The sequence below is a fragment of the Panthera pardus genome, unplaced genomic scaffold (assembly GCF_024362965.1).
Source record: "Panthera pardus isolate Hobbes unplaced genomic scaffold, ASM2436296v1 HiC_scaffold_27, whole genome shotgun sequence".
Classification (NCBI taxonomy): Eukaryota; Metazoa; Chordata; class Mammalia; order Carnivora; family Felidae; genus Panthera; species Panthera pardus.
The window spans coordinates 4303365-4329362 of NW_026526843.1; the positions used below are offsets into that span (position 1 = coordinate 4303365).

The 25998-nt window shown below is 44.3% G+C and overlaps 1 protein-coding gene and 1 long non-coding RNA gene across 2 annotated transcripts in view; one reads left to right on the forward strand and one right to left on the reverse strand.

Annotated features, from left to right (window-relative positions):
* FRMD7 (FERM domain containing 7) overlaps positions 1 to 20131 on the reverse strand; it is a 51590-nt gene extending 31459 nt beyond the window's left edge. The window contains exon 1 of the mRNA XM_019426980.2: positions 20044 to 20131. Coding sequence (XP_019282525.1) covers positions 20044 to 20100 — 57 coding nt within the window. The 5' untranslated portion in view covers positions 20101 to 20131. The remainder of the gene's footprint in view (positions 1 to 20043) is intronic.
* On the forward strand, positions 1743 to 23341 carry LOC128773756 (uncharacterized). Its single transcript, XR_008418178.1, has 2 exons — positions 1743 to 1867; positions 23173 to 23341. It is a non-coding gene; the product is annotated as an uncharacterized LOC128773756 (long non-coding RNA).
* Positions 23342 to 25998: the final 2657 nt, after the last annotated feature.

Below are 25998 nucleotides of genomic sequence, written 5' to 3' on the forward strand. Positions count from 1 at the left end.
CCCCTCTCTTCTTCTTATAAGGGCACCAAACCTATTGGATCAGGACTCCACTCTTATGATCTGATTTAACCTTAATTACTTCCTAAAAGCCCTACCTCCAAATACAATCACGTTAGTCACACTGGGGGTTAGAGGCTCAACATATAAACTTGGGTGGGACACGATTCAGTCCATAGCAGTGACCCAGCTTGATGGCCCACTTTAGTTACCATATCTGGTCTTTATGACTTTGGCTCTTTCCAAACATTAAATCCACTCTGAAATAATGAAGATTTGTGAGGCATTTTGGAAAGAATGTGCCCAGTTACAGAAGGCCAAAAAAGAGTTCCAAGAATGTGCTGAGTACCTACAATAAATATTAGGAGGCACCACATCATGGTGGCTAAGAATGTGGGTCCTGGAACCAGACACACCTGGGTCTAGTTCTGCCCTCTGTCTGCTAGAGGGGTGATCTTGGGCAGGCTATTTAATCTCTCTGAGTTTCAGTTTCCTTAATTCTAAAACAGGACTGTCAGAAGCCAAACACCAAAGGCCATATATTCTATGATTCCATTTATATGAATGTCCAGAACAGACAAATCCATAGGGATTGGGGACTGGGTGTAATGGGGAATGACTGCTAATTAGTATGGGGCTTCTTTTTGGAAGGATGGAAATATTCTGGAATTCGGTAATTGTGATGTTTGCACAACACAGTGAGTATACTAAAAACCATTGGACTGTACAGTTTAAAAGGATGAATCTTGTGGTATGTAAATTGCATCTCAATTTTTAAAAATTCATAGAGAGCATCAAATGAGGATATTGAGGTTGAGTACATAACATCTGGTCTGTAGGAAGAGCTCAAGAAGTGTTGCCTGTAGGATGAGGATTATTTTATCATCCAAACTGGCACACTTTTGAAGGTTGACAGGGGTAGTAGTAATTATTTTTTTTGTTAATATTTATTTATTTATTTTGAGAGAGAGAGAGAGAGAGAGCATGCGCATGAGTGTGGGGGGGGGTGGCAGAGAGGAGAGAGAGAGAAACTCAAGCAGGCTCCATGCTGTCAGTGCAGAGCCTGATGTGGGGCTCGATCTCACAAACCGTGAGATCATGACCTAAGCCAAAATCAAGAGTCTGACACTCAATCGCTCAACTGACTGAGCCACCCAGGCACCCCAGTGGTACTAGTAATTATTATATTGTCACAACAGGTGTAAACCAGGACTGTCTTGGACGAACCCTAATGTATGGACATCTAGCTATCGGCATATGGATCACCCAAGGGGTCTGTTTTGATAAGGGCAACATTTATTTGAATATTCAAGATCAGGGAGTATTAACGATTGTGATTGCACACGTAACTATAAGTATCCCCTCAGAGAAACCCGTGCCTGTTGATCATTCCTTCATTGGCAAGTGAATGGAATTGCCTTTCAGGCATGTTAACAGTCTGATTCCACATTTCCATAGGTAAGACCCAACCGTAACAGTCACATGAAAAAAAACAGGAAGAGAATTTCATCAGTTTTAGCTTTCTCCTTAATAAGCTATTAAAAGCTTTTCCTCACCTCCCCTTTAGCATGTTTTTTCTCCATTTTGTGTTCTCTGTACCCAACTCTTTTTGTTTTTCTATTGTAATCCCCCCACCCCCACCCCCACCCACGCTCCAGGCTTACTTTTGATGCCCTTGCCTTTGTCCTTCTATGTTGCTTTTACTCTTTTGTGACCTTTCCCTTCTCTCTTTGATGCAACACACATTATTGAGCACCTATTCTGTGCCAGTGACTTTCCTCGGCTCCAGGGATACTGCAGCGAAATGGGTGCAGGCGTTACCACGAAGGAATACATAACAGGCTGGCAGTCAAGGCAGGCATATCAACAGGTAACTGCAGTAGTTAGGGCTAAGTGCCCTTGTGGAAGCATGTAAGCAGGGGGTAATAAGAAATCACATCCACTGGGCACCTGACTCAGAAAGATGGAAAGGGCATAGCGCAATGGATTCCTACTGGAGGAGACGCCTATTCCAAGGGAGGAAACAAGAGTTGGGGTTAGCCAGGTGAAGACAAGGATAGAAGAAGGACGTCAGAGGCAGAGGAGATTAGAAAGCCTGGTGTGAACGAAACTGCCAGCAGTGAGGTGTTCCTAACGGAGCAAGTGAGATGCAGTGACTGGAAAAGTGGGCGGGAGCCTTACCAAGATGGGCTGCCAGGAGAGGCAATACTCCTGCAGGCAGGGTTTGAGGTGGGGACCGCTGGTGTTAAGTGGAAGTTGACATGGTCAGACCTGGGTTTCAGGAATGCCATCCTGGCAGAGGTTAGGGCAGAGGCTCCCAAACTGTCAAGTGCATATGAATCAACTGGGGATCTTGCTAAAATACAGATTCGGCTGTCTGTCCTTCTCTCTGCCCCTTCCCCAGGTACACTTTCCCTCTCTCCCTCAAAATAAATAAACTTTAAAGAAAAGGGGGGGGGGGGCACGTGGGTGGCTCAGTTGGTGGAGCAGCCGACTTTTTTTTCTTTAATTTTTTTAAAGTTTATTTATTTATTTTGACGGGGAGAGTGAGCAGGGGAGGGGCATTGAGAGACAGGGAGAGAGGATCCCACTGACAGTGTGGAGCCCAATGCGGGATTCGAACCCACGAACCATGAGATCATGATCTCAGCTGAAACCGAGTCAGGCGCTTAACAGACTGAGCCACCCAGGAGCCCCACCCCCCTTTTTTGAGCATCCGCTCTTGATCTCAGCTCAGGTCATGATCTTGCAGTAGGCTCGAGCCCCACGTCCGGCTAACAGCATGGAGCCTGCTTCAGATTCTGTCTCTCCTTCTGTCTGCCCCTTCCCCACTTATACTTTCTCTCTCTCTCCCAAGATAAATAAATAAACTTAAAAAAAAATACAGATTCAGATTCAACAGGTGTGAGGTGGGGCCTAAGCATCTGTATTTATTTCTCACAAGCTCCCAGGGGAGACCGGTCTGGCTGTCGATCCGTTGATACACTTTGAGGGACAAGGGAGGAAGGAACAGGTGGAGCAGGTGGGGCTGCTGCAGCAGTTTGAGTGAGAAACGATAGATGGCAGCGTGGACTTTGGCGGACGAGGAGGTGGGGTGTGAGACGTATCTCCATGGCCGGTGCCATAGGGCTTGGGGAGGTGAGGGAGCATGATGGGCCTGGAGGTCCCAATGTTCTCTTTGCCTGGCCCCCCATTTGCCTTCTGCCAGGGTCAGGTTTGCTTACACCACGGCTGAGCTTAGGCTACATTTTGCTGCCTTTTATACACCTTCTGCATCACCCTTCTCGTCCCCGACATTTGTTCCTTTGCCAGTTGGCCCACCGACCACGTGTACAAGAAGGGGCTCTCCTGCCAGCTTGCTGCCCTCACCTCCCACCACTCCTTGCTACTGAATTCTTCCCATACCCACCTATCTGAGAGTGGGGATGCTTGGAACATTCCTCACCAATGTCTGCACATACTTGAGCCCCTCCTTTGACACTCCCTACCCTTTGCGCCAGTCTGGAAGGAAAATCACAGCTTGTCATTATCAAAAGCTTTCTGCTGACGTACAGTAACAAAATACGTTTTTGACACTCGTCTCTGATGTGTTCTCTGATTCCTTCTAAAGTCACCCAGTTGGAATGTTCTTTTGGGTTTTTATGGTGCATCTTGAGAGCTTTCCTGTGTATTATCCCATTCGCAACTTCCCCCAAACACCCGCTCTCGAACTGGCTGAGGATCAGTTGTATCAAGGATAGCATAAGCACATCGCCACTCAGCATCTTTATGTAGACAATTGTGAACTAGACCCTTCTGGCCAACCATATGGCTGATTTCCATCTCTCCTTTTCCTCGTTACATACTGAACTCTGAATGCCATTTTGGAACACAGAACCATGCAGAACGCTTCTAGTGAGAGTATCTGATTTGTACTGAGTAGAATAGAGTCCAGAGATATTTCTGTATTTTGGTACCATTTGATACAGTTCCAGGATTAGAATGTTTTCAGTGATGCTGATTTAATTTCAGCCATGTGGGAAAATCTTGTTCTGCATCTTGGTCTACACTCCTTCACCTCAGTCTAGCTGTTTATAAACAGCAACAGGCATACACCTCATTTACAGAGAGTTTGGACCCCTCCAAAAGTAAGTCTTTTTCCTTCCCTGTCTTCCACAGACTACATCCAAAAATCTCAGAACACCTTAGGGACTAAACCTTGAGACTGCTCCTTCCAAAATGCTGTTTTACTTTTCCTTAAAAATGCAAATATCTTGGGGCGCCTGGGTGGCTCAGTTGGTTGAGCATCTGACTTCAGCTCAGGTCATGGTCTCGTGGTTTGTGAGTTTGAGCCCTGTGTCGGGCTCTGTGCTGATAGCTCAGAGCCTGGAGCCTGCTTCAGATTCTGTGTCTCTGTCTCTCTGCCCCTCCCCCACTCGTGTGTGTGTGTGTGTGTGTGTGTGTGTGTGTGTGTGTGTGTGTGCCCGCGCGCGCTCTCTCTCTCTCTTTCTACCTCAAAAATAAATAAACATTAAAAAATGCAAATATCATGACATTGCAATAAAATAGATAAATAAGGCCCATGTCTCACACGTTTACCAACAGAGTCAGATGCAACCAGTTTTCTAAGAAAGAAGTTGAGCACGATTTCAAAGTTTGCACTGGGGACCACCCAGGAAACTAGGAAATGGATATCCTTCAGGACAGAGCAGAAGAAATTATTGGCCAAGCTGTGACCCTTCTTGGGTGTTGAACTCCCAGTAAAAAGAACCACTAAAAGTGGTAAGAGGCTAATTACCAGGTAGGAGCAGTTCATTCTAAAATGGAGCCCTCTCTGCAGGCAGTCTGGTCTTTTAGCATCTGGTGTAGAGCAAGGTGTAGTTAGACACATCAGAGAACAAAGAATAAGTAGGAAGTCAACCAAGGCCCTTTCCAAGGAGCCCATAGGCTCAGCAATAAACCCTGGAGGGAAGCCCAGTTTTAACTGGGTATTTAAGATTTCCTGGTGGGGGTAAGCAGAGAGAACCTAATCCTTGTATTTGCCTGTGCATGTGTGAAATTCACACCAAGTTACAAGTGGTTTTTATTTTATTTCTGAAAACACAAAGCAGTTCAAAGTACTGCGTGTGTGATAGATGGAAGGCTTGAAGTTGCTTAGGATTAAACTGCTCAGAAAGATTTCCAGCCCACGTGGCTGTCCTGGGGTGGGGAGGGGTCCGGGAGAATCAAACGGAGCAGCTGCCCAACTTCCACCCTCCTTACCCACAGCCATATTGATACTGACCAAACTAATGTCTGGAAGAGAACTCTGGAATCAGAGAGCTAGTTTGGTACCTGATACTTTCTGGCAGACACCTTTTTGAAGCTACAAGGGAATGATGATGTCATTGCCTGAGGCCTTATGCAGGCCTGGCGATGATCTAGACAGGTTGCATCTGATTCATACTCTTTGCTGGATGGTGTCTCATTGCTCAGAATTACCCTTCACACTAAAGGAAAAAAAAGAAAAAAAAATCCTAGGGTACCTCCCTAATAGCAATCTTGCCCCCACTCCTAGGACACTGAAATTACCATGCCTATATTGGAAAGGCTGTTGAAAAGTGACAATGTAATAATAGCATTCTCAAGACAGTGCTCCCAAGTCTTGTCGAAATTGCTAGGTACTCTGGGTAATTAAAACAATTATAATTGTTTGTTTCCATGTAATGCTTTAGCACTAAATCCCTGTGGTGTACATGATGCACAACCAGATTCCAAGTGGTAACTGGAGTTTTCTTTTAAACTTGAAGTCAATGAAACAGACCTTCTGTATATATCTAGCAATTATATATCTAGCAATAGGAGACACTCAGGACACAAGAGAGACCATTAGATGTCATATAGTCTGGCCCCTTCATTTTATAAGTGAGGAGATTTGGATCCAGAGCAAGGAAGAGACTTGCCCAAGGGCTTTCTGAAAAGCAGAGCTGGAACTGAGCTCATTTCATTACACCAGGCTGTCCTTAAATGTAAAGAAAAAACTGATGTCTAGGTGTATGAAGGACAAGAAAGATAAACACCCAAAACTCATTCCTTTGATTCACTCTTTCCTTTCATGGTCACGCTGTTTTTTCCTAACTTTACTTTTTCTCACCTTTTGACTATACTGTTGACTCACACTTCCCTCCTGCTTACAACTCCAAGGTCTCTCCATTCCTGTCTCTTCCTTCCTAGAATCAGTTTGACTGCATTTAGAAGGAGAGCTCAGTATGTCGCCCAGCAGGGCTCTGAGCCGGTTGGAAGCCACCCTGTTCTGACAGGTTGTGAATTTCACAGAAACTCTATAAAGAAGCCTTTAAGAATAATGCCTTTTAAAACATCTACTTAATAAGAGGCCATGAAATGCAACGTATTAGGGTTACTGTGGAGAAACTGTGTTGACTGAACAGAAAATCTTTTAAAATTATATTCAGGAAACTATTCCAAATTAAATGGATTGGGGGAGGCATGTGTCAAGTTTGGGGATCCATAAGAAAGTAGTATATCAATGTATAAAATATTCACCCAAATGTTGAAACCTAAGTGATGGGATTTTATTTGCATTTTTTTGTTGTTGCCAGAATTTTCTAATCTTTCTGTAATGAATTTGTCCCATCATGTGTTAGTTAAAGCCGGATTCAAAAATGAAAAAGAATCACGAACTTCTAAAGGCTTCTAACTGGTTAGCAAGACGCAAGGTCATGTGAGCTATCACTCAGGCTAATTGCCCCGTCACAAGACGTCTCATTCGCGCACCCTGTCAACACCCCCACATTAGCCAGGTGTGCTTGCTTGTCGACACCTGTGGACTACACTGAGGGACCAGATCTGCCCTGAAGCTAGAAGCCTATAAGGGGTGCTTGACTCAGTCCTAACTTGGCCTCTTGCCAAGCTCCACCCTTGAAGAAGTCACTTAGGACCTGGTATTTCATTCCTCTTCCCCCACGTAGACATCTGTCTGTGTTCCTGACCCTTATTCACCTCGTCTTTTATTTCGGCTTCTGCTGTTTGGTGCTGCTTCCCACAATGGCAGCCGGCTAGATTCCATAAGCTCTGCTCTCCTCTGGACTGATTTTCACCCGTGTCCTGCACACAGTGATTTGCTGAACCCATGGCTTAGCACCAAAACTGAACTCTTAGGCCTGATTGTGGCAATCTACCCCTTTCCTCCTAGTCTGCCATGCATATAGCCATCCAAGCCCTGAGTGCTGACTCACGCGTGTGGGCCGTGGGGTGACCTGGGCTGTATCACCCAAACCCTAGCGGTTGCCCATTTTTCTTAGTCTGGCTTAGTCTGGGGCTGATGCCAGGTTCGCAGACCTCTGCCATCCTCCCTCCTCCAGGTTATTTCAATATGGCAGATCTATTGTTAGGATGTGTAACATAACTCAAAACAGTTGTCTGGGATTCTCTTAGTGTACTCAGAGACAAGTACAGCCAAGCTCAGAAAACTTTGTAGTCATATATTTTTAAAAGTACTGTACCTCTAAAACTCTACCATACAAGAAAGAAAGACAAAGTATGCTTTAACCTGCACAATGTTCAGTTGGGGGAATCCGAGAAGGGAGCGGTGGCAGGAACGATTACTTATCCTCAGTCTTTGGTGGGAAATTGGGGTCCCAAGATATACTAACCTTTGGGTTTTAAAATTAGTCGCATACTCCCAAAGCAAGCTTTTCCAATATCTTACTCCCTTAATTTCTTACGTGGAATTATTTGTGCAGAAGGATCTGGTTAAACGGACTCATTGTCATTTATAAATCAAAACCAAACATACTCCTCCCTTATGAATGTTGAATTTGATATTTGCTTGTCCCAGCTTACGAGGTTCTAGTCCACATTCCTACAAATGCAGAAACGAACAAACATGTTCATGGTGGCATCTCCAAACCGACTTGACTTGGGGAGCCTATGTAGGCTACTAGGAGAAGAGATGACCTCTCCTTCGTTGAACTTTGGGGGAGCCTGAGTCACAACATCTCTCATCTCTGACAAACAGTCAGTGAGGGTTTACTTGTGGTCACACAGTTTGACATGGGTGCAGGTTTGGCCCAGAGATATTTTGTTACTGTAATACATGAAATATTTGTGCCACATCCCCCCTAAGACTTGACTTCCTAGAATGTTTTATTAGCTAAGTGACATTTTATCAGCGAGCTCGTTGGAGCAGGGATTAGCTGCCTGGCAGCTGAGGACAAGAAGATAATTCATTCTTTCATTGCTTCAACAGATGGCTATTGAGCACCTACTATGTTCCAGGTAAGTGCTGACTATACTACAGGCAATCTGTGACTTCACCAAATTAGGAGAGCTCCCTGTGTCCTTTTGGATGTATAACTGTCCCCTCCCACACACACACCACTGAGTCCCAAAGAATGACCTATCCTTTTTGGCTTCATGTAATTCTCAGCCACCCTATACCTTATCTTTCTAACTCTGTCCATTTATCTGAACCATTTCCATTGTCCATCTGCCCCCACGAAAGCCCGCTGACGGCTATTTCAGGTCCTGCTTACCCCAAGTCAGTTTTCCCCTGAAACTGTTGACCTGGTTTTCTGCATCATTACTTCAAACACACACAAGAACTAACTGCTTAAGATGTAAATACCAAGATAACTCCAACACAGTGACTCTTGAAAGACAAGCCGTAAAGACTGGATACAGTGGTCAACTGCATGAGTTCTTAACCCAGAGGGCCCCATTTAAATCCTCTTTCTACCACTTACTATACTTCTCTGCCCAGATTACTCATCTGTCAAATGGAGATATTAATAGCACCTATTTCACCGAGGATTTTGATGAGCTAGTACATGTAAAATACCTATACTAGTGCCTAGTACATAATAAATAAACATTCTTGTGATATATCTTAGCTATTATCATTACTCTTTAGGTTGGAAAGAAACTGAGTAGTAATTGTGGGCTAGTGGCAATGGAGTTGATATTTTTGAGGCAGGTACCTGGAACCTCCACATATCAGATGATGTGGCTGCACGCAGCTGGGAACATGAGGCCCCGCCATTTTGAGAGGAGTCCCCTAATTTGGTTAAGTATGTGGGACATGGAACTTATATAGCAACCATTTTTCCAAATGAAGTTTCTTTCGTTGTTTTTGAGTTTTTTCCCCCTCTCATTCAGAAAGCAAAATATGCTCACTAAAATATCAGGGTAAAAAATAAACAGAAAAACAAGAGGAAGATATAAAGTGCTTATGAGCATATCCCTCAAAAGACAGACAGTATTAGGACCTTAGCGTAAAATTTTCCAGATCATTCTCAAGGCATGTGATACGGTAAGACTTTTTGGTGACCATCTTTTAAGAAACTTAGCATTATATTCTAAATATCATCATTAGGGGCGCCTGGGTGGCTCAGTTGGTTAAACGTCAACTCTTGATTTTGGCTCAGATCATGAGTTCAGGCCCTCTGCTATCAGCATGGAGCCTCCTTCAGATTCTCTGTCCCCCTCTCTCTGCTCCTCCCCCACTGAGGTGCTCTCTCTCTTTCTCTCTCTAAAAAATAAAATAAACATTTAAAAAATTTAAAAAACCTGTATATCATCATTCGTAGGGGCACCTGGTTGGCTCACTCCATGGAGTATGTGACTCTCGGGGTTTTAAGTTCAGGGCCCCTCATTGGGTGTAGAGATTATTTAAAAATAAAATCTTAAAAAAATAAATATCACCATTAGTTGCTGTAAATTGTTTTCTCCTTTTAGTTATTGCAAACAACACTAAGATAGACATCTTCTTAGATGTATATCCATCTTGGCACACAACCTTAATCGTTACCTTAGGACACTTTTCTCCAGAAGGTGAAATCCTTAGCTTATTTAGGTTGCATTGTTGGTTGTTTGCCTGCTTTTTGTCTGAGAATTTTAATGAAATACTGAAAAGTTTAATTTTTTTTATAAAATCTTAATTAGACACTGAAATATAAATATAAGTTGTGGGAAAGCTTCATGACCATCATTGCCATTGCTCGGTAAAGCAGGGAGAGCACTTTACTTCCTGCTGGGTACCGGGAGTCTGGAGGCCGCAGGCTGTGGGAAGGAGTGGGGGGCGGCAGTTCTGGAGTCTACACACTCCTTCAATTCCCGCCTCAAGTACTAACTTGCAATTGTATGACCTTGGGCTCATTTTTAACCTTGCCGAACCTTAATTTCTTCATATGAAACATCCCTTTTTATGACTTGGCCCATGCTTGTCTCTCCTATCTCATCTCTGTCTCTCAAGGCTCCCATAGAACCCTCTGCCCACAACGGTAAGATCCGGTCCGACTGAGCTACTCCCCAGGCCTCTCCCTCTGTTTCTCCCTTTTCCTCTAGTCCAACTCCCTCCTTGTATCTCGGGAATTAGTACTGATCGTTAGGGCTTCAGTTATTCATCACCTCCCTCGAAGAAACCTTTGTGACCATCCCCTCAACATGTACGCTTCGGTCTGGGTGAGTTGCCCTCTTCTTTTGTGCCATTAAAAAACTATCCTTGCCACCGTCATTTGTACACATCACACTGTTAGGTGCGGACCTGTTTGCACTTCTGGTTCTTCCACGACACAGAGAGGTCTTTGAGGTCAGGCAATAGTTCTTGTTTATCTACGCATCCTCAGGAGCTAACCCGGTGCATGCAAGCAGTGAAGACTCCTCAGAACTTGTCAACTGACTGATGAATGAATGAAGTAGTATAACCGCCCCTGTTTACCAAACTGTGTTAGCTAACGAATGAATGAAATAATGTCAGTGGAAATCCCCGGAAATGGCATCTCGGGGCACTAAAGGCAATGGACAGTAACTTTGTGACAGATCTCTTGCAATCACTTAAAATGTTCTGAATGTGAAATTCTGGAGAACCTCTGTCTTTGTTTGAGTCTGTTGAAAGGTGAATTTCGTCATCATAGACAAAGGACCTTTTGTTTAAGACAGCTAAGCCCAGCGATTAGTGGTGAGGCGCCATGCCTAAATGCTTCCAGGGCCTGGGGTCAACTCACCCAGACAGACCTCCCCTCTCTGGCCCCACACCTCGGACACAGCAGAGAAGGAGGAAGTGGGTAAAGAAGAGAGGGAATGAAGAAAAGGGGGCTGGAATAAGACCCTGTGGGGGTCAGTAATTGCAGCTTTTGCAGAGCAGCTGTGTTTCGAAAAGACAAGTTATACATCAGGGAGTTCCACGGCCCCCAGAGAAGTGCCCCCCACCCCCCGAATGCCTGTCACCTTCCATTCTTCCTCAGCTTTGCAGCCTTCTTCTGCAGATCTTCCCTGTGGTGCCTTGTGGAGGCATTCCATTGGCCAACTCCCCGTTACCTCCTGAGGTGCAAATGATCTATTGAGTACTGAGGGTGGATCTCCCAGCAGAAGAACTGGTCTTGCAGTTCTGACAGTCTGGCACGAAACTGCTTAGTGGCACCTCGTATCACAAAGGCTGGTCCTCCCCTCAACTGCTGGGATGGCAAACTCCAGGTCCTTTTAGGAAATTGCTGGCTCAGTCGCCGCCTCCCAGGTGGTTCTGCCCCTCAGGCCACCCCCTTTTGGTCCCCAGACGACATTCAGCTCAGTCAGTTTGATGAATTTCTCAGTCTCCAAGTTGCGGTTGACAACGGCATTGTCTTAAAGCACAAGCGAAAACCAAGCTCTTATTTGTGTAATATGTTTGTACTTGTGACGGGACAATGATGCAAATACGGGGTAAAGGGCATTTGAAAGAAAGAGAGAAAATCCTATAGAATTCAGAGGAATCTTGCCCTTTGGCCGGTTTCATGGGGAGAAGCCCTACAGAGGGCTGTAGCTTCACTGCGAAGCCTCAGCTAGTCCTCCCCAGGCCTGGGCTGATGGCGGGCCGCGCACCATGATGAAAGGTGAAGGGGTGGCAAAGCCCCAACCCACTGAAACCCTTTGCAGGGATTCCCACGAGTGCAGACTTGAACAAACACCCAACCACCACCCACCCAGCTCCGAAGACGGTTCCCAGTCCCCGCCCCCAGCATCCCCAATGCTCTGGAGTGCAGGTTCCCTCCTCCTCGCAGCTGCAGGGGTGGGGAGAGAAGAGGCAGAGGAGGAGCAGGGGCGGGGGTAGGGGGGAGGGTGGGAAGGCTTGAGTCTGGGCCTCTCCTCTGAGATGGAGCATCCGGAGGGCGGCCTGGCAGCCGGGTGACAGCAGAAGGTGCGGGGCCCCTAAAGGGGCGGGACTAGCACACTTGGCCTGCAGCTCAGCCTGGCCCCGGGCCAGACAAAGCACAAGCACTTCCTTTCTTTTTCAGTTCAATTTATTCTCTGAATCAACAAACCTTAGGCTATGAAGGGCAAAGCAAACTCAGTAGTTTAAACAAAGGCATTCATCAGGCAGCTGGGGCCCCCTGCAATGACAGATCAATTCCCACCCCCCCCCACCCCCACCCCCGGCCAAGAACCAGCCAACCTCCGCTGGGCTGGGACCCTAGGATTCCAGGATGATTTTTCTGACGTGGTTTCGAAGCTCCTTCTCTTGGACTTCTTTGTACAGGCAAGGGGTGGTGATGAGGTGATAGGGGCAGTGTGTCAGCCAACGCTAACGGAGCATCTAGTGTGGGGCAGGCTGCTTGGAACTAGAGGGAGGGTACATCACGAGGTCTCCGAAAACCAGGAAGCTTCGCCACCTGCACAGAGACCCCACTTGAGCCATAAACCTACCAAGTAACCAGTTACCAGCCAAGGTTTTAAAGCTACACAGACTAGGGCTCGAACCCCGGCCAACTCATTAACTTAAATAGCAACCTGACCTGGGGTACGTGGACCTCTCTGCACCTCAGTTTCCGTGCTGGTGAAATAGAAAAATAATATACCAGGCCTCATCCTTATTCCAGGCCTTATTGCCGCTTGGACACAAGTATCAGTACGTGTGTTCACCAACTACATTTGAAGCCAGGTTCCATAAGGCATTGGTGTGGCAAACACTGGCTCCCGTTCTAAGTGTTTTACATATTCATTTACATGTTCATATTTGCTTATTACATGTTCATTTACCTATTCATTTAACCTTTGTAGCAATCCTATGGAGTGGGTGCTAACGTTATCCCCATTTAACAGATGAGAAAACCCACCGCACAGAGAGCTTCTGTAACTCCCCTAGGCAGTGATACTTCTTCGATTTGTGTGAATGTGACACCTGTAACATAGGCCGTCCATAAATACGATCTGTGATTATTAGTCAGTAGTACTGTTATCATTACTATTAACTATGTTAGCATAACTATGAGTGGTTACCGTGGACTAAATTAAAATGTAGGTAAACACAAAGGGTTTGGCTATTTCCATCTGCTTCCTTAAAGGAAGCCCAACATTATTTTAGGTAACTCTAGACAGTTATAATGGACCCTCCCAGGATTAATGGCTCCAGGGGGAAAGAGCAAATCCCCTGGGGCTACTGACTAAGCAAAGGGCAAACCGCTAGAAAGCCACGATGAATTAACCCTGAGAAGCCCTGAAGGAGGAAGCACAGACCAAGGCAAACAGCTCTGTTGCCTGGCGGTTGGCGGCAAAATCAAGACTTATCCAAAGAAACTCCAAGTCGAGGGTGAAAGACATTCTGTGTCGGTTTGCAAAGTGTAGAAGTAAAGAGGTCTGCAAGCAAGGGAGAGGGGAATTAACATACCTTGACTACCTTCTTTGGGTCAGGAATCGGGTAATTCATTTATCTTCATAGCGACTTCATGAGCTAGGTACTATGATTATCCCGATTTTAGTGATAAGGGCACAGACTCAGAGAAGTGAAGTGACCCACCTGACATCCCATGGCTCAAGACTGCTAGAGCTGGGACTAGAACTCTTTCCACAACCCCATTTTATAAATCCAAACAGAACTCATTATTGCCCTCCCTAAACATGCTCCTTTTATTCTATTCTCTGTCTTGGTGAATGGGGGCCACCATCCAAGCAGTCACCCAAGACAGAAATTTGAAGCTCATTCCCATATCCAGACCAGCATCAATTGCTTCTAGAAACTCTACCTCATTAACATCTCTTGTATCCACCCTTCCTGTCTGCCTCCACCATTCCCTATCGGGCTGGAATATTGATACTGGGGAAGGTATGTTAGGACATAGGCTGCCTGTCTAACACTGGAACCACTGAACTTGAAGATATCATCCAGATTCTGCCTGGCATCTCCAGCACTTAAAACACGTATTTCATGAAATATTGGCTGACTGAGTGGATGGATGCATAAATTAATGAGTAAGCAGATGCTAATATTCCAACTTTGAGATTCTTTGTTTTAATAATTGTTGTAAAGTTCACGTAATTTGAGAGAGAGAAAGAAAAGGCACGAGTGGGGGAGGCGCAGAGAGAGAGGGAGAGAGAGAATCCCAAGCAGGCTCATTGCTGTCAGCACAGAGCCCAACTCGCGGGGTTTGAACACAGGGCTCAAACTCACGAACCGTGAGATACCGACCTGAGCCAAAATCAAGAGTCAGCCACTTAACCGAATGAGCCACCCATATGCCCCCCACTTTGAGCTTCTTAAACTCCTCAGTGATTGTCCACCACCTTCAGGATAGAGCCCCAAATTTACATATAGACTAGTTGGCTTCAACGATCTAGCTGCCGACTCCCTCTGCTTCAGCTTAATTCTCAGATTAATTTTTTTTTCTTTCCCATAAAAGAGCCACATTCTCTTTTGCATTTTGGCCTTCAGTCTTTCATTTGTGTGGACCACCGCACATCCTCCCCACACTAGCTCCCACTCTTCACCTCCTTAGCTCATGCTCAGCAACATAAATGGTTTATTCTTTGGAAAGTTTTTCCCGACACCCCAAATCCAAGTTTTTGGAGTTGCCACAACTCAGTCTCAGATTGGCCAAGTGACTTGCCCAAGGCCACACAGCTTGTAAGCGTCAGGGTCCAATTTTCCCTGCTTTATGAGATTCCAAATGCACGTTATATCATTTGCATTACTCCTCAACAACTCAGGGGGCTAAGGGGTTAAGTGACTGGCCCAAGATTACACACCTAAAGAGATGCAATTTTGTAGCCCTAAATCCAGCTGCATTGTGCTATACCAGATCAATTCCATCTCATTGGAGTTGAAAAAACTTTGCGTTATGAAGGGGTAGGGTATCGATTTCACTACTGACAGAGGTACAAAAGATCCCTCATCATTATAAATTGACAAACCAGCTCCTAGACAAACATCCCAAGGGTACATACCACTACCAATAGAAAAATCCCTGGACAGTTCTTTGCTTTCTTGTTTAGCTTGAATAGTGCTCCATCTTGGCACTGTCCCCTCTCTGCGTCTGTCAGAAAATGAGGCACGGCGGCCTTTATGATGGGTTCCCAAGGGAATGAAGTGAGCTGACTCACTACATTCTCTCACTGGGTAAGCCACTGGGTACCCACTGCAGTGGCCAATACCTTCACTTAGCAATCAGGTAAGTGTAAGACTTGAAACGACTCAAACTTCTAGGGGTGCCTGGGTGGCTCAGTCAGTTAAGCATCCAACTTCGGCTCAGGTCATGATCTCACAGTTCATGGGTTCAAGCCCTGCGTGGGCTCTGTGCTGACAGCTCAGAGCCTGGAGCCTGCTTCAGATTCTTTGTCTCCTTCTCTGTCTCTGCCCCTCCCGTGCTTGCACTTTGTCTCTCTCTCTTTCTCTCTCTCTCTCTCTTTCTCTCAAATAAATAAACATTAAAAAATTAAAAAAAAAATAAATGATTTAAACCTCTTCATTTGACTTTAGGCTCTAGAAACCATCGAAAAGAAGTGTGCTTTTGGAAATTCACAAACAGCAGATTTTCTTCCTTTCCATCATATGCTTCTATAAAGACAGAATTGCATCAGGCGGGGAGGATATCAGACAGGACTGTGTCAGATATGGTGCTGAGATTATTATTAGCCTTGAAATTCTCCATCTAACCCGGAGATAAACAGTTCAGGCTTAAAAGAAGGTCACCCTACAATGACACTACTGCTCCTGGTACCTGTAGGTGTTGGGAGGATTCATCCTCAAGCTGGACGCCTGACGTCCCCTACTCTTTTTGAGAGCTCAGAAGCCTCCAGCTTCGGTCTCATCCTCCCTTTTTCTGTTAAGAAAAGTCCTGGTCCTGGGGCACCTGGGTGGCTCAGTCGGTTAAACGTCCACTCCTTGTTTCGGCTCAGCTCATGATCTCATGGTTGGTGAGTTCGAGCCCAGCATGGGACTCTGTGCTGTGTCAGCTCAGAGCCTGCTTGGGATTCTCTCTCCCTCTCTCTCTCTCTCTCTCTCTCCCTCCCCCACGTGCTCTCTCTCCCTCTCTCAAAATAAATAAATAAACTTAAATTTTTTTTAAATGTCCTCATCCTCAGGTTGAAGAGGCACAACTGAATTTATTCTAAAATCTGCCGTTATTTAAAAAAGTAATTGCCTCATTTCCTTTCTCCTCCTGCCTGTCCAGTCTCATCATCATTCTGTAGAGTCCTTCTTTATTGCTGAAGGACGCAGCCCATGATCAGTGCAACACTAAGAGTGGTGTTGATATTTGACCATGATCAATTTTATTAAATAAATATGACAGCTTGAAAAGTACGATGAGGTTTTCACTAAAACACATTTTCCTCATTGGATTACATTTCAGTAGGCACATTCCAGCAAGTCTGCAGTCCCATATCTATCCTGCATCCCCCAAATACTCTTGGGAATGCGTAAAGGAAAAGGCTGGCTAACAGCCTCAGAAAGTCCATCTATAAAATCAAGGCATAGGGCCTCGGAGTAGAGATATGCAAAGAAACCTCAAAGATCCAAGATGTCTCCGGGGCCAACCACTTTTCCCAGCAAGCTAACTGACGGCATTAACAAGTCAAAGACAGGTCAATAACCCAGGAAGTTTGTCAATCTTGCAAGGGGAGTGAAAGGAATCTCTGAAGCCAAAACTGGTAGCACTGTCCAGGGGAGAGTGTGACCTTGTTCAAGAACTTTACCTACCCGTATGGTACGGTCTACTGTATCCAGAACAGAGACTGTAAGACATTAAGACCTCAGGAATAATTTGTTAATGAAATTACTCAAATGAATGAGTGGGTGCCTTAAAGGTCTCAGTGACAGGGCATTTGTGGAAATGTCTGCATTAGCAGCCCATCGAATATTAGCATCGTGGGTCTGATTCCTTTAAATCTGACTCTTCTGACACATGGTATCCAATGTAACTGATTGAGAGGACCCTAGTGTCCCAAGTCCCACCGTAAATGGTGCCACTGGCATCCCCATTGTAAATATCATCTCTGATTTCTGTTCTTGTGCAGTGCTGACAAATCACGCTTCTGAGTCTGGAGCCCTAAGCCAGATCTCGGCCACCAGCAAATTCATCAAGATAATGTTACCGGGGGTGGAGTAAACACAAAGGGTTCTGGATGTCAATTAGTCTTACCCAGGAGACATTATTCTATCTGATCATGGGTCCTTTTTGTATTTCTACTACTTCACTTTCTGTAAAATCAACACCAATGCCCAAGACTCCATTATTTTTCCCCATGCAGCCAATTATTTTCTTAAATTTTATCTTAAAGAACAATTCTCCCTGGGACTGATCCATGCCTCTTGAGACTTCAGTCAATTTTGGTATCCAAAGCCCCTCTGTGCGACTCTCTTTAGCTGCTAATGGTTCTTTCCACTATGGTTCCAAGTATTTCTTCATCCTGTTTAAGAAATTAGCACTAATGGAAGAGAATATGTTTAGGTTGCTTTTTTTCCTATCCCCAACCAAAGTCCCTGAGGGTATGGTGCTGGGGTGCATTTTAAGGAATTATTAACAGGGCTGAGGGACCTTTTTTAAATATTTATTTTTAAGTAATCTCTACACCCAGCATGGGGCTCAAACTCACAACCCCAAGTCACATGCTCCACCGACTGAGCCAGCCAGGTGCCCCCTGAGGGACCTTTTAAAGCTTTCGAATTAATGAAAAAATTCAGACCATGGTGTCCTTGACCTCTAGAAACCACTCTCTCAGGTAAGGAAGGAAGGATCTACTAATTGGCTTACAATAGTCGTCGAAGGCTCACTGTATACCAAATTCTATGGCCTTTGATGGCAACAGAAAATAAATAATGTGCATGAGCCATACGACAGGACTAGAAGGCTACTGACAGATGAGTCTTCTGGATTCGATTGTACATGGAGTAGTGGAGAGACTTCTGCATTGGAAGTCCCAACTCTGCATTTACCTGCTGCATAATCTTGCACGAATCACTGAAGCACCCTGAACCCCTACCTCTTAATTGGCAAAACGGGGAAAGATGAGCCTGTCCCCTACCTTCGCTCACAGGGCGAAATGCAGGATCAAACGAATGAATGGACGTAAGATTGCTTTGTAAATTTTAAGGTGCGGTCCATTGGTGACTCACTACTATCACCATCATCATCATCATCATCATCACCCCTCCTCCTCCTCATCAGTCTACTGTTGTTAAGGAGAAAAGATCCTGTTGGATGAATGGATGCTAGCCTAAGGTTCCACTCCCCTCGGGACACAGCTGCTCATGGGACTGCAGTCAGTGCGCTTGCCACTCTTGGTGACACCACGATTGCTACTTACAGAGCAGCCTTCCCAGGGCAAAAGGGATCAGATGCTGTGACACCCGAATTGCTGGGTATCAAATCTCTCCCATTGTCTTCCAAAGGAACACAATGTGTTGCAGCTGGAAAGAGACAAACCGATCTGAAGCGAAATCATGCTGCCTCCAAGTTGCTGGAGTCAGCTCCTCAGAAGGTGAATGTTACAAAGCTACGGTACTCTGCCCTCCCCACCCCCACCCCCGCCCCATTTAATTGGATCTGAATTTAAGCTACACATTGAGAAAGCTCTTCTGTCACTTTTTGTCAAAGAATTCTCTTTGAGTTGCTTGGAATATCTATAAAAAATGTAGCCTAAAGCAGTGTCTTTTGAATACCCAGCTCGCTAATTCGGGTCCTGGAACACTGTGAGCAAACACCACCGGCCTGCGAATGGATAAACTACCAAAAAGACATTTTCTGCCATTCAAATAGCGTTCCAAGAAAGAATAGGAAATGCCTCATGCCTCTAATGGAGGCTATTTGCTGCAAAAACAAGTCATTCGGGTCTGTGGACCTAGAAATGCCTTTTGCAAATAAAAGCGAAAGGAAGAGAGAGCAAAACAGCCACTGAAGCCATGAAGTCATCACCCACAAAGCACATGATTCAAATAAAAATGAAATACTCATTTGAAAAGCGGGTTACCCACACACCCAACAGCAGTTGTTAGTTTATGTGTAAAAGAAAACAACCAGCATTTTGTACGGATCTCAAAGAAAATGAACAACTTGTTCCTTGTTAGTGGCTAATGTAAATATCAGAGCAAATAGCATCTTTTGTTCAAATAAAATCATAGAACATTTCAAAATGCTCCTACATAAATCCTTACATCAAAATGTACATATCTTAAGATTCTGGAAGCTGAGCCCCAAATGATGTGCTTAATACATTTGTTCTTCCTTCAAGAGATGAGGTATAATTGTACGCAATCATCTCGTAGCTAGGAATTATATTAAGAACCCTGAACTGTAAGTACTAAATCAAACTAAATAGTCTCTTATCCTATTTTTCTCTTCATACTTGTCATTACTTCCTGAAGTTCTCATTACCACTGCATAAATTCTACCCCCTTCCGTAGGTTTCCTTCAGAAAAGGAGGGTAACCTTCCCCCTTCTCCTTTCCCTCAGAACCACGGTTTTCTCCGCACAAATGTTCCTGAGGTGAGGCTCACAGATTATTTCAATGCGCACTAATACCTTTCCGGGTTCGATGAATCAGTTCTTGCTGCTTTGTCTTTTTACAAATATTTAGCGTCTCTTCCAAACTCGCTTTTGCTGTCCCTTGAGAAAAGAGAACCTGTTCTAGAAGAAAGGTTAATGGGAAAACACGAGCTACACTGTGATGTTCAATACAGGCTTCTTTTTCCAAAGCTAAAAACCACAGTCCTCCTTCATTCGGTCCTACAGAAGACCTAACATCGCCGGCTAATGGGCTGCCCACAAATGACCACTATTGAATGAATAATAAAGGAATAATAGCAATGTGATTTCCACTTACATCAACCACAAAAATCTTCTGGGAATCATCCAAAAACTGCACTTTTAAATGTAGCATTCTTGGAGAGGCCGTTGGGCTGCGAGCGGGCTCCGAGTGCTGTGGGAGCTGTAGACAGGAAGAGGGGTTTTCTCCAGCTGCATGCGGTGCGCTGGGGGTGGGGTGGGGGGAGTGCACCCCCACCCAGGCGCCCCCCCCCCTCAGCAGGGCATACTTCGGTTTGCTCCAAGTGATGCACACCCAAGGGCGTTTGTGCTGCGCGGCGCTGGCGATCAATTTGGTCAACGTCAAATCCAAGTGGACTCTCTCTAGCCCTCTTGAACTAGTTCCTTTCTTCAAGGGAAAAGAGAAAGAGGGAAAGCACTCGCAAGCCCTGGGGATTTTCTTTATTTCACAAAAGCACCATGTGAAAACCCTAGGTGAAGCTTCGATAAACCGGAGAACAGCCCTGTCTCCAAAGTAAAGGGATTAGAGTTGGTCTCAGGTTGTACTAGAAATTTCGTGGCCGAACTAGGAGGCTTTGTACATAACGATTTTAATTGCTTGAATTTCCATGACTTCAAAATGAAAACTGTGTTAAAAGGAATATACAGAAAGGCTTTCACTCCCACTCCTGCCCCCTCTCTTCTGGGCAGAATAGTGCCCGGCGAATAGTGTCACGGGTTGCTGATAGTACACGTCTAGCAGTAACCAACTGTATTAGGGTTTTGCTGTTGTTATTTAGCTTGCAGTGTGTCTTTAAGCAAATACCGTACAAGCAAGTACGAAAGTATTTCTTATATGTAGGTAGCGTGCTGTTGCACTGGTCCCTGCCTTCCTTTTCTTACTTCGCATATCATTGTGTTCTCCCTTTAGCTGTGCCTGGAGCGCTTCCTCGCTTCTTTTGACAGCCATATGATTTTGCATGCCGTAGGTAAAACAGCTTACTCAAACGGTTCCCTATTGGTGGACATGGGTTGTTTCCAACCTTTGGCTATCGTAAACAAGGCTGAGCTGAATATCTTCAAATGTATGTCATTTTATATGTGTGCAGGTATAGCTGTAGGACAGGTTTCCAGAAGTAGGATTGCCGGTCAAGGATTACAGATTGGTAATTTTGATAGCTATTTCAAAATTTTCCTCCATGAAGTTTGTCACGGGTTGAATTGTGTCCCCCCAACATTCGTGTGTTTAAGTCACAGCCCCCAGTTTCCTGGAATGTGGCTGTATTTGGAGACAGGGTCTATAAAGAGAGAATTAAATTGAAATGAGGCCATCGGTGTGGGCCCTAGTTCAGTATGATGGATGTCCCTATAAGTAAAGAAGATGAAGGCACAGACACGCTCAAGGGAAAGACCATGTAAAGGCACAGGGAAGAGAAGACGGCCACCTACGAGCCAAGGAAAGAGGCCTCAGAAGGAAACGACCCTGCCAGTGCCTTGATCTCAGACTTGAGGCCTCCTGGAAATTGTGAAAAAATCAATTCTGTTCTTACAAGCCACCCTGTCTCCGGCACTTTGTTACGGGAGACCTGCCAAACTAGTACGAGGGTTGTCCCAGTGTGCAGTCCCACTGGCAAAGTGTGAGAGTGCCTGTTTTCTCCAGGCTCACTGACAGAGCATGGTGTCAAACTTTGGGGTTCCTGCCAAATTGACACGTGAGAAAAAGAATCTCAGTGCAGTTTTTTTTATTGTTTTATTTATTTTTATTTAGAGAGAGACAGAGAGAGAGACCATGCGTGCGCAGGGGAGAAGGGCAGAGGAAGAGAGAGAGAGAGACGATCCTCAGGGCAGAGCCCAACGTGGGGCTCCATCTCACGACCCTAGGATCACGACCTGAGCCCAAATCGAGAGTTGGTCGCTCAGCCGACTGGGCCACCCAGGCACCCCATCCGTGCAGTTGTAAATCTGAATTTTATTGTTCATTTTATGAGGGAAGTTGAGCATCTTTTCAGATGCTTAAGGGCCGTTTAGAGTTGTTTTTCTGTGAACTATCTGTTCATGTAGTTCCACAGCCCCTCTTTAAAATATTGGCTATTGCCCTTTTCTCTTCAATCTGGAGGAACTAGTTCAACGTTAGCTTTGTCTGTGATATGAGGTACAAATATTTCCTCCCATTTGTCCTTTGCCTTTCGACTTTGCTTATGGTGTCTGTGTGTTGTTGTTTACCATGGGAAGTTTTTGATTCTGGCGTTGTGAAATTTGAGTCATAGTTAGAAACGTCTTCTTCACTTCAGAGTTTTCTTTTAGTACTTTTATGGTATTTTTTTTTTAATTTAAATCTTTATCTATTTGGATTTTATCTTCATCTATGATGTGAAGTGTGGATCAAATTTCATCTGTTTCCAAATGGATACCTAATGGTCCCTATGTCATTGATTAGAAAGTTCCTTTCTACTCCCATCGATTTGAGAAGCTGCCTTTATCATATATATAAAATTGCCATCGTCTGTTTGGTGATTTTTATGCTCTTCTATTCATGTTCCAATTCCACACTGTTTTAATTTTTTTCACACTGTTTTAATTTTTGAGGCTCTAGAGTATGTTTTTTTCCCCCTAAATTCATTTATTTTTTAAAGTAATCTCTATACCCAATGTGGGGCTCAAACTCATGACCCCAAGATCAAGACTCAAGCACACTACTGACTGAATCAGCCAGGCACCCCCCTAGGGTATGGCTGCTCCATACCACATTGCTTTTCATTTAGAGTTTTCCTGGCTTTTCTTGTTTACTTATTTTTCTAGACAAGCTTGTGAAAAATATGTTAAAATGATAAATTTACTTGTGGAAAGTTGCTATGTCTCCGATGGTGATTCTTCTTTTTCATGAGGCATGTATGTCAGTTTGCTCAGATATACTTTTATGTCCTCTTCTGGAAAGTTGTACTTATAAACATTTTCAACCATACACAAAACCAAAGAGTTTAGTACAATAAACTCCCATACACTCATCGTACAGGTTAAATAGTGTTATGAGCTGAATTATATTCTCTCATAATTTATATTTTAAAGCCCCAACCCCTGGGCCCTCAGAATGTGTCTATATTTGGAGATAGGGCCTTTAAAGAGATAGTGAAGTTAAGTGGGGTCTATGGGTGGGCCCTAATCCAATCAGACTGGTGTCCTTATAAGTAAAGGAAATTTGTCCATACAGATACCAGAGATGTCCATGCACTGAAGAAAGAGCACTTGAGGACATATGGAGAGGGCAGCCATCTGCAAGCCAAAGAGACAGGCCTCAGAAGAAATCAAACTTCCTGAAACCTTGATCTTGGATTTCTAGCCTCAAGAACTATAAGAAATAAATTTCCATTGTTTATGCACATAGTTTGCGGTATTTTGTTGTGGCAGTCCTAGAAAACTACTACAAATAGTATTAAGATTCTGCCATTTTTTCTCTCTTTCTCTCTTTCTTTTTCTCTCTACCTCCCAGGAATTATTCTAAAGCAAATCCCAGACATCATGTCATTTCACTCCCTTCATACACTTACTATTCATCTCTTAAAGATATGGGCATTTTGGGGCGCCTGGGTGGCTCAGTCGGTTGAGAGTCCAGCTTCGGCTCAGGGCATGATCTCACGGTTGGTGAGTTCGAGCCCTGCTTCAGGCTCTGTGCTGTCAGTGCAGAGCCCGCTCTGGATCCTCTGTGCCCCTCTCTGTCTGCACCTTCTCCACTCATGCCCTTTCTCAAAAATAAATAAACGTTCAAAAAATACATGGGCATTTTTTTTGTATAACCCCAAGACCATAATCACAACTAAAAAAATTCTTGTTATCGTATTATACACAGTCCATATTCAAATTTCCCTAATTGTTTTTTTTAACAGTTGGTTGTTTGAATCAGGATCCAAACAAGTTCCATATGTTGCATTTACTTGTTACATCTATTAATTTTCTTTTAACCTATAGCAGTACCCTTCCTCCCGTGCCTTTGATGTAATGCCTTTGATTAAAGCAACTTGGCCAATTGTCCCACAGAGCGTTCCACATTCTGGATTTGTCTGCCTGCCTCATTGCGTTGTCATTGTATTTGTTATCCTGCTCCTCATATTTCTCGTAAATGGAAGATAGCTATAAATGCTTGATGAGATTCACATTCAACTTTTTTGGTAAGGAGACTTCATAGTTGATGCTTTGTGCTTCATATTCCATCACATCAAGAGGCTTATGTCTGGTCGTGTCTAGTGAGACGAGGATTGATTAATGGGTTTAGGTTATGCACATCAAAGTATTTGAAAGTATTCCTCATATGGGCTCTGTGCATTTCTTACACATGCACTCCTAGGTATTTACACTGTGTGGCTGCTTTTTTCAATGGGAGGGGGTTCTTCTCTTCCATTAAATCTTCTAAGTAGAAACTGTTTGCATATATGAAGGATATTCTTATATATTAGTATTCTATCTTGCTAACATACTGAACTTTCTTTTTTTAAAAAAAAATTTTTTTTAACGTTTATTTATTTTTGAGACAGAGAGAGACAGAGCATGAACAGAGGAGGGGCAGAGAGAGAGGGAGACACAGAATCTGAAGCAGGCTCCAGGCTCTGAGCTGTCAGCACAGAGCCCGACGCGGGGCTCGAACTCACGGACCGCGAGATCGTGACCTGAGCCGAAGTCGGCCGCTTAACCGACTGAGCCACCCAGGCGCCCCCATACTGAACTTTCTTAAATGTTTGTGGTAGTTTTTCATTTGATTCTTGAGTTTTCGGGTGTAAGACCATTATATTACATGTGAATAGAAATGGTTTATCTCCTCTCATACAATGGTAATTTCTTTCTTTTGTCTAATTGGATTGGCTAATAGCTCCAATGAAAGGTGAAATCCTAGTGGCAATTGTGGGCATCGTTTTCTTTCTCCTGAGTTTAGTGAGAATGATCCCGGTGTCTCTCCATTCAGTAAAACATTGGTTTTTGAAAGAGACATTTAAAAAAACACATTTATGGGGTTCCTTGGTGGCTGAGTCAGTTAAGCGTCTGACTCTTGATCTCCGCTCAGATCATGATCTCTTGGTTTGTGAGATCGAGCCCGGAGACGGGCTCTGCACTGACAGAGAGGAGCCTGTTGGGATTCTCTCTCCCTCTCTCTTTCTGCCCCTCCTTCATTCACACAAGGGGGCGTTTCTCTCTCTCTCTCTTTTAACCTGAAAAAAAAGTACACGTAAACCTGATTGGGCAAGAAGCCCAAAACACCACCCTTTGTCTATATTGAATTAACTTATTCTATGTCACTAAGTAAATAGGCTGGTAAAATTAGACCAATCAAATGCCGGCATCTGATGGACAAGCGTGCATACCTTTGCTAATATTTTGACAGTTCACAGTACAGTCTCCACAACAACTCCAAGTGGGGAGGCAGCTGCGAGGCTGGTGGAAAAAGCAGTAGCTCTGGTGACCAAAGAATCTATTTTAAATCTTACCAGCAATGTGACCTGAGGCAGGTCACATCAAACTCCCGTGCCTCAGTTTCCTAACCTATAAAGCAAGGTGACAGTTCTAATCCATAAGGTCTTGTGCAAGTGCACACAGTTGGCACTCAACAAATGTTTGCTGGATGGGTGAATATTAAGGAAATAAATATGAATAAGTCACTCTTTGCTGAAGTTTAGAGTGGTAAAAGAAGAAGGAGTTCTCTCTTTTCCTCTCTTTTTCCACCTAGACTTTATTCCTTTAGTTATTACTGGCAATGTGTTACTAATAGACTGTGATCCAAAACAGGAAACTGTCCTAAAGGAAATTTTCATATTCTACTTTAAAGTAAAAATCCAAAGTTGAGCTCACCCTTGGAAAACTTAGGCTGGCTGGTCTGTCTTCACTTAGTTCCTCCACACACAGGGAGGCGGAGAGGGAGAGCTGGGCAGGAGGCCAGAGTAGGAGCGAATGGGGAGTGAATTCCAGAGTTTGTGAGCTAGGATGGAAATAGAGGACTATAGAATGTAGCTTTTACCATTATCGTTTAGAAATGAATAGAATCAACCTAAAC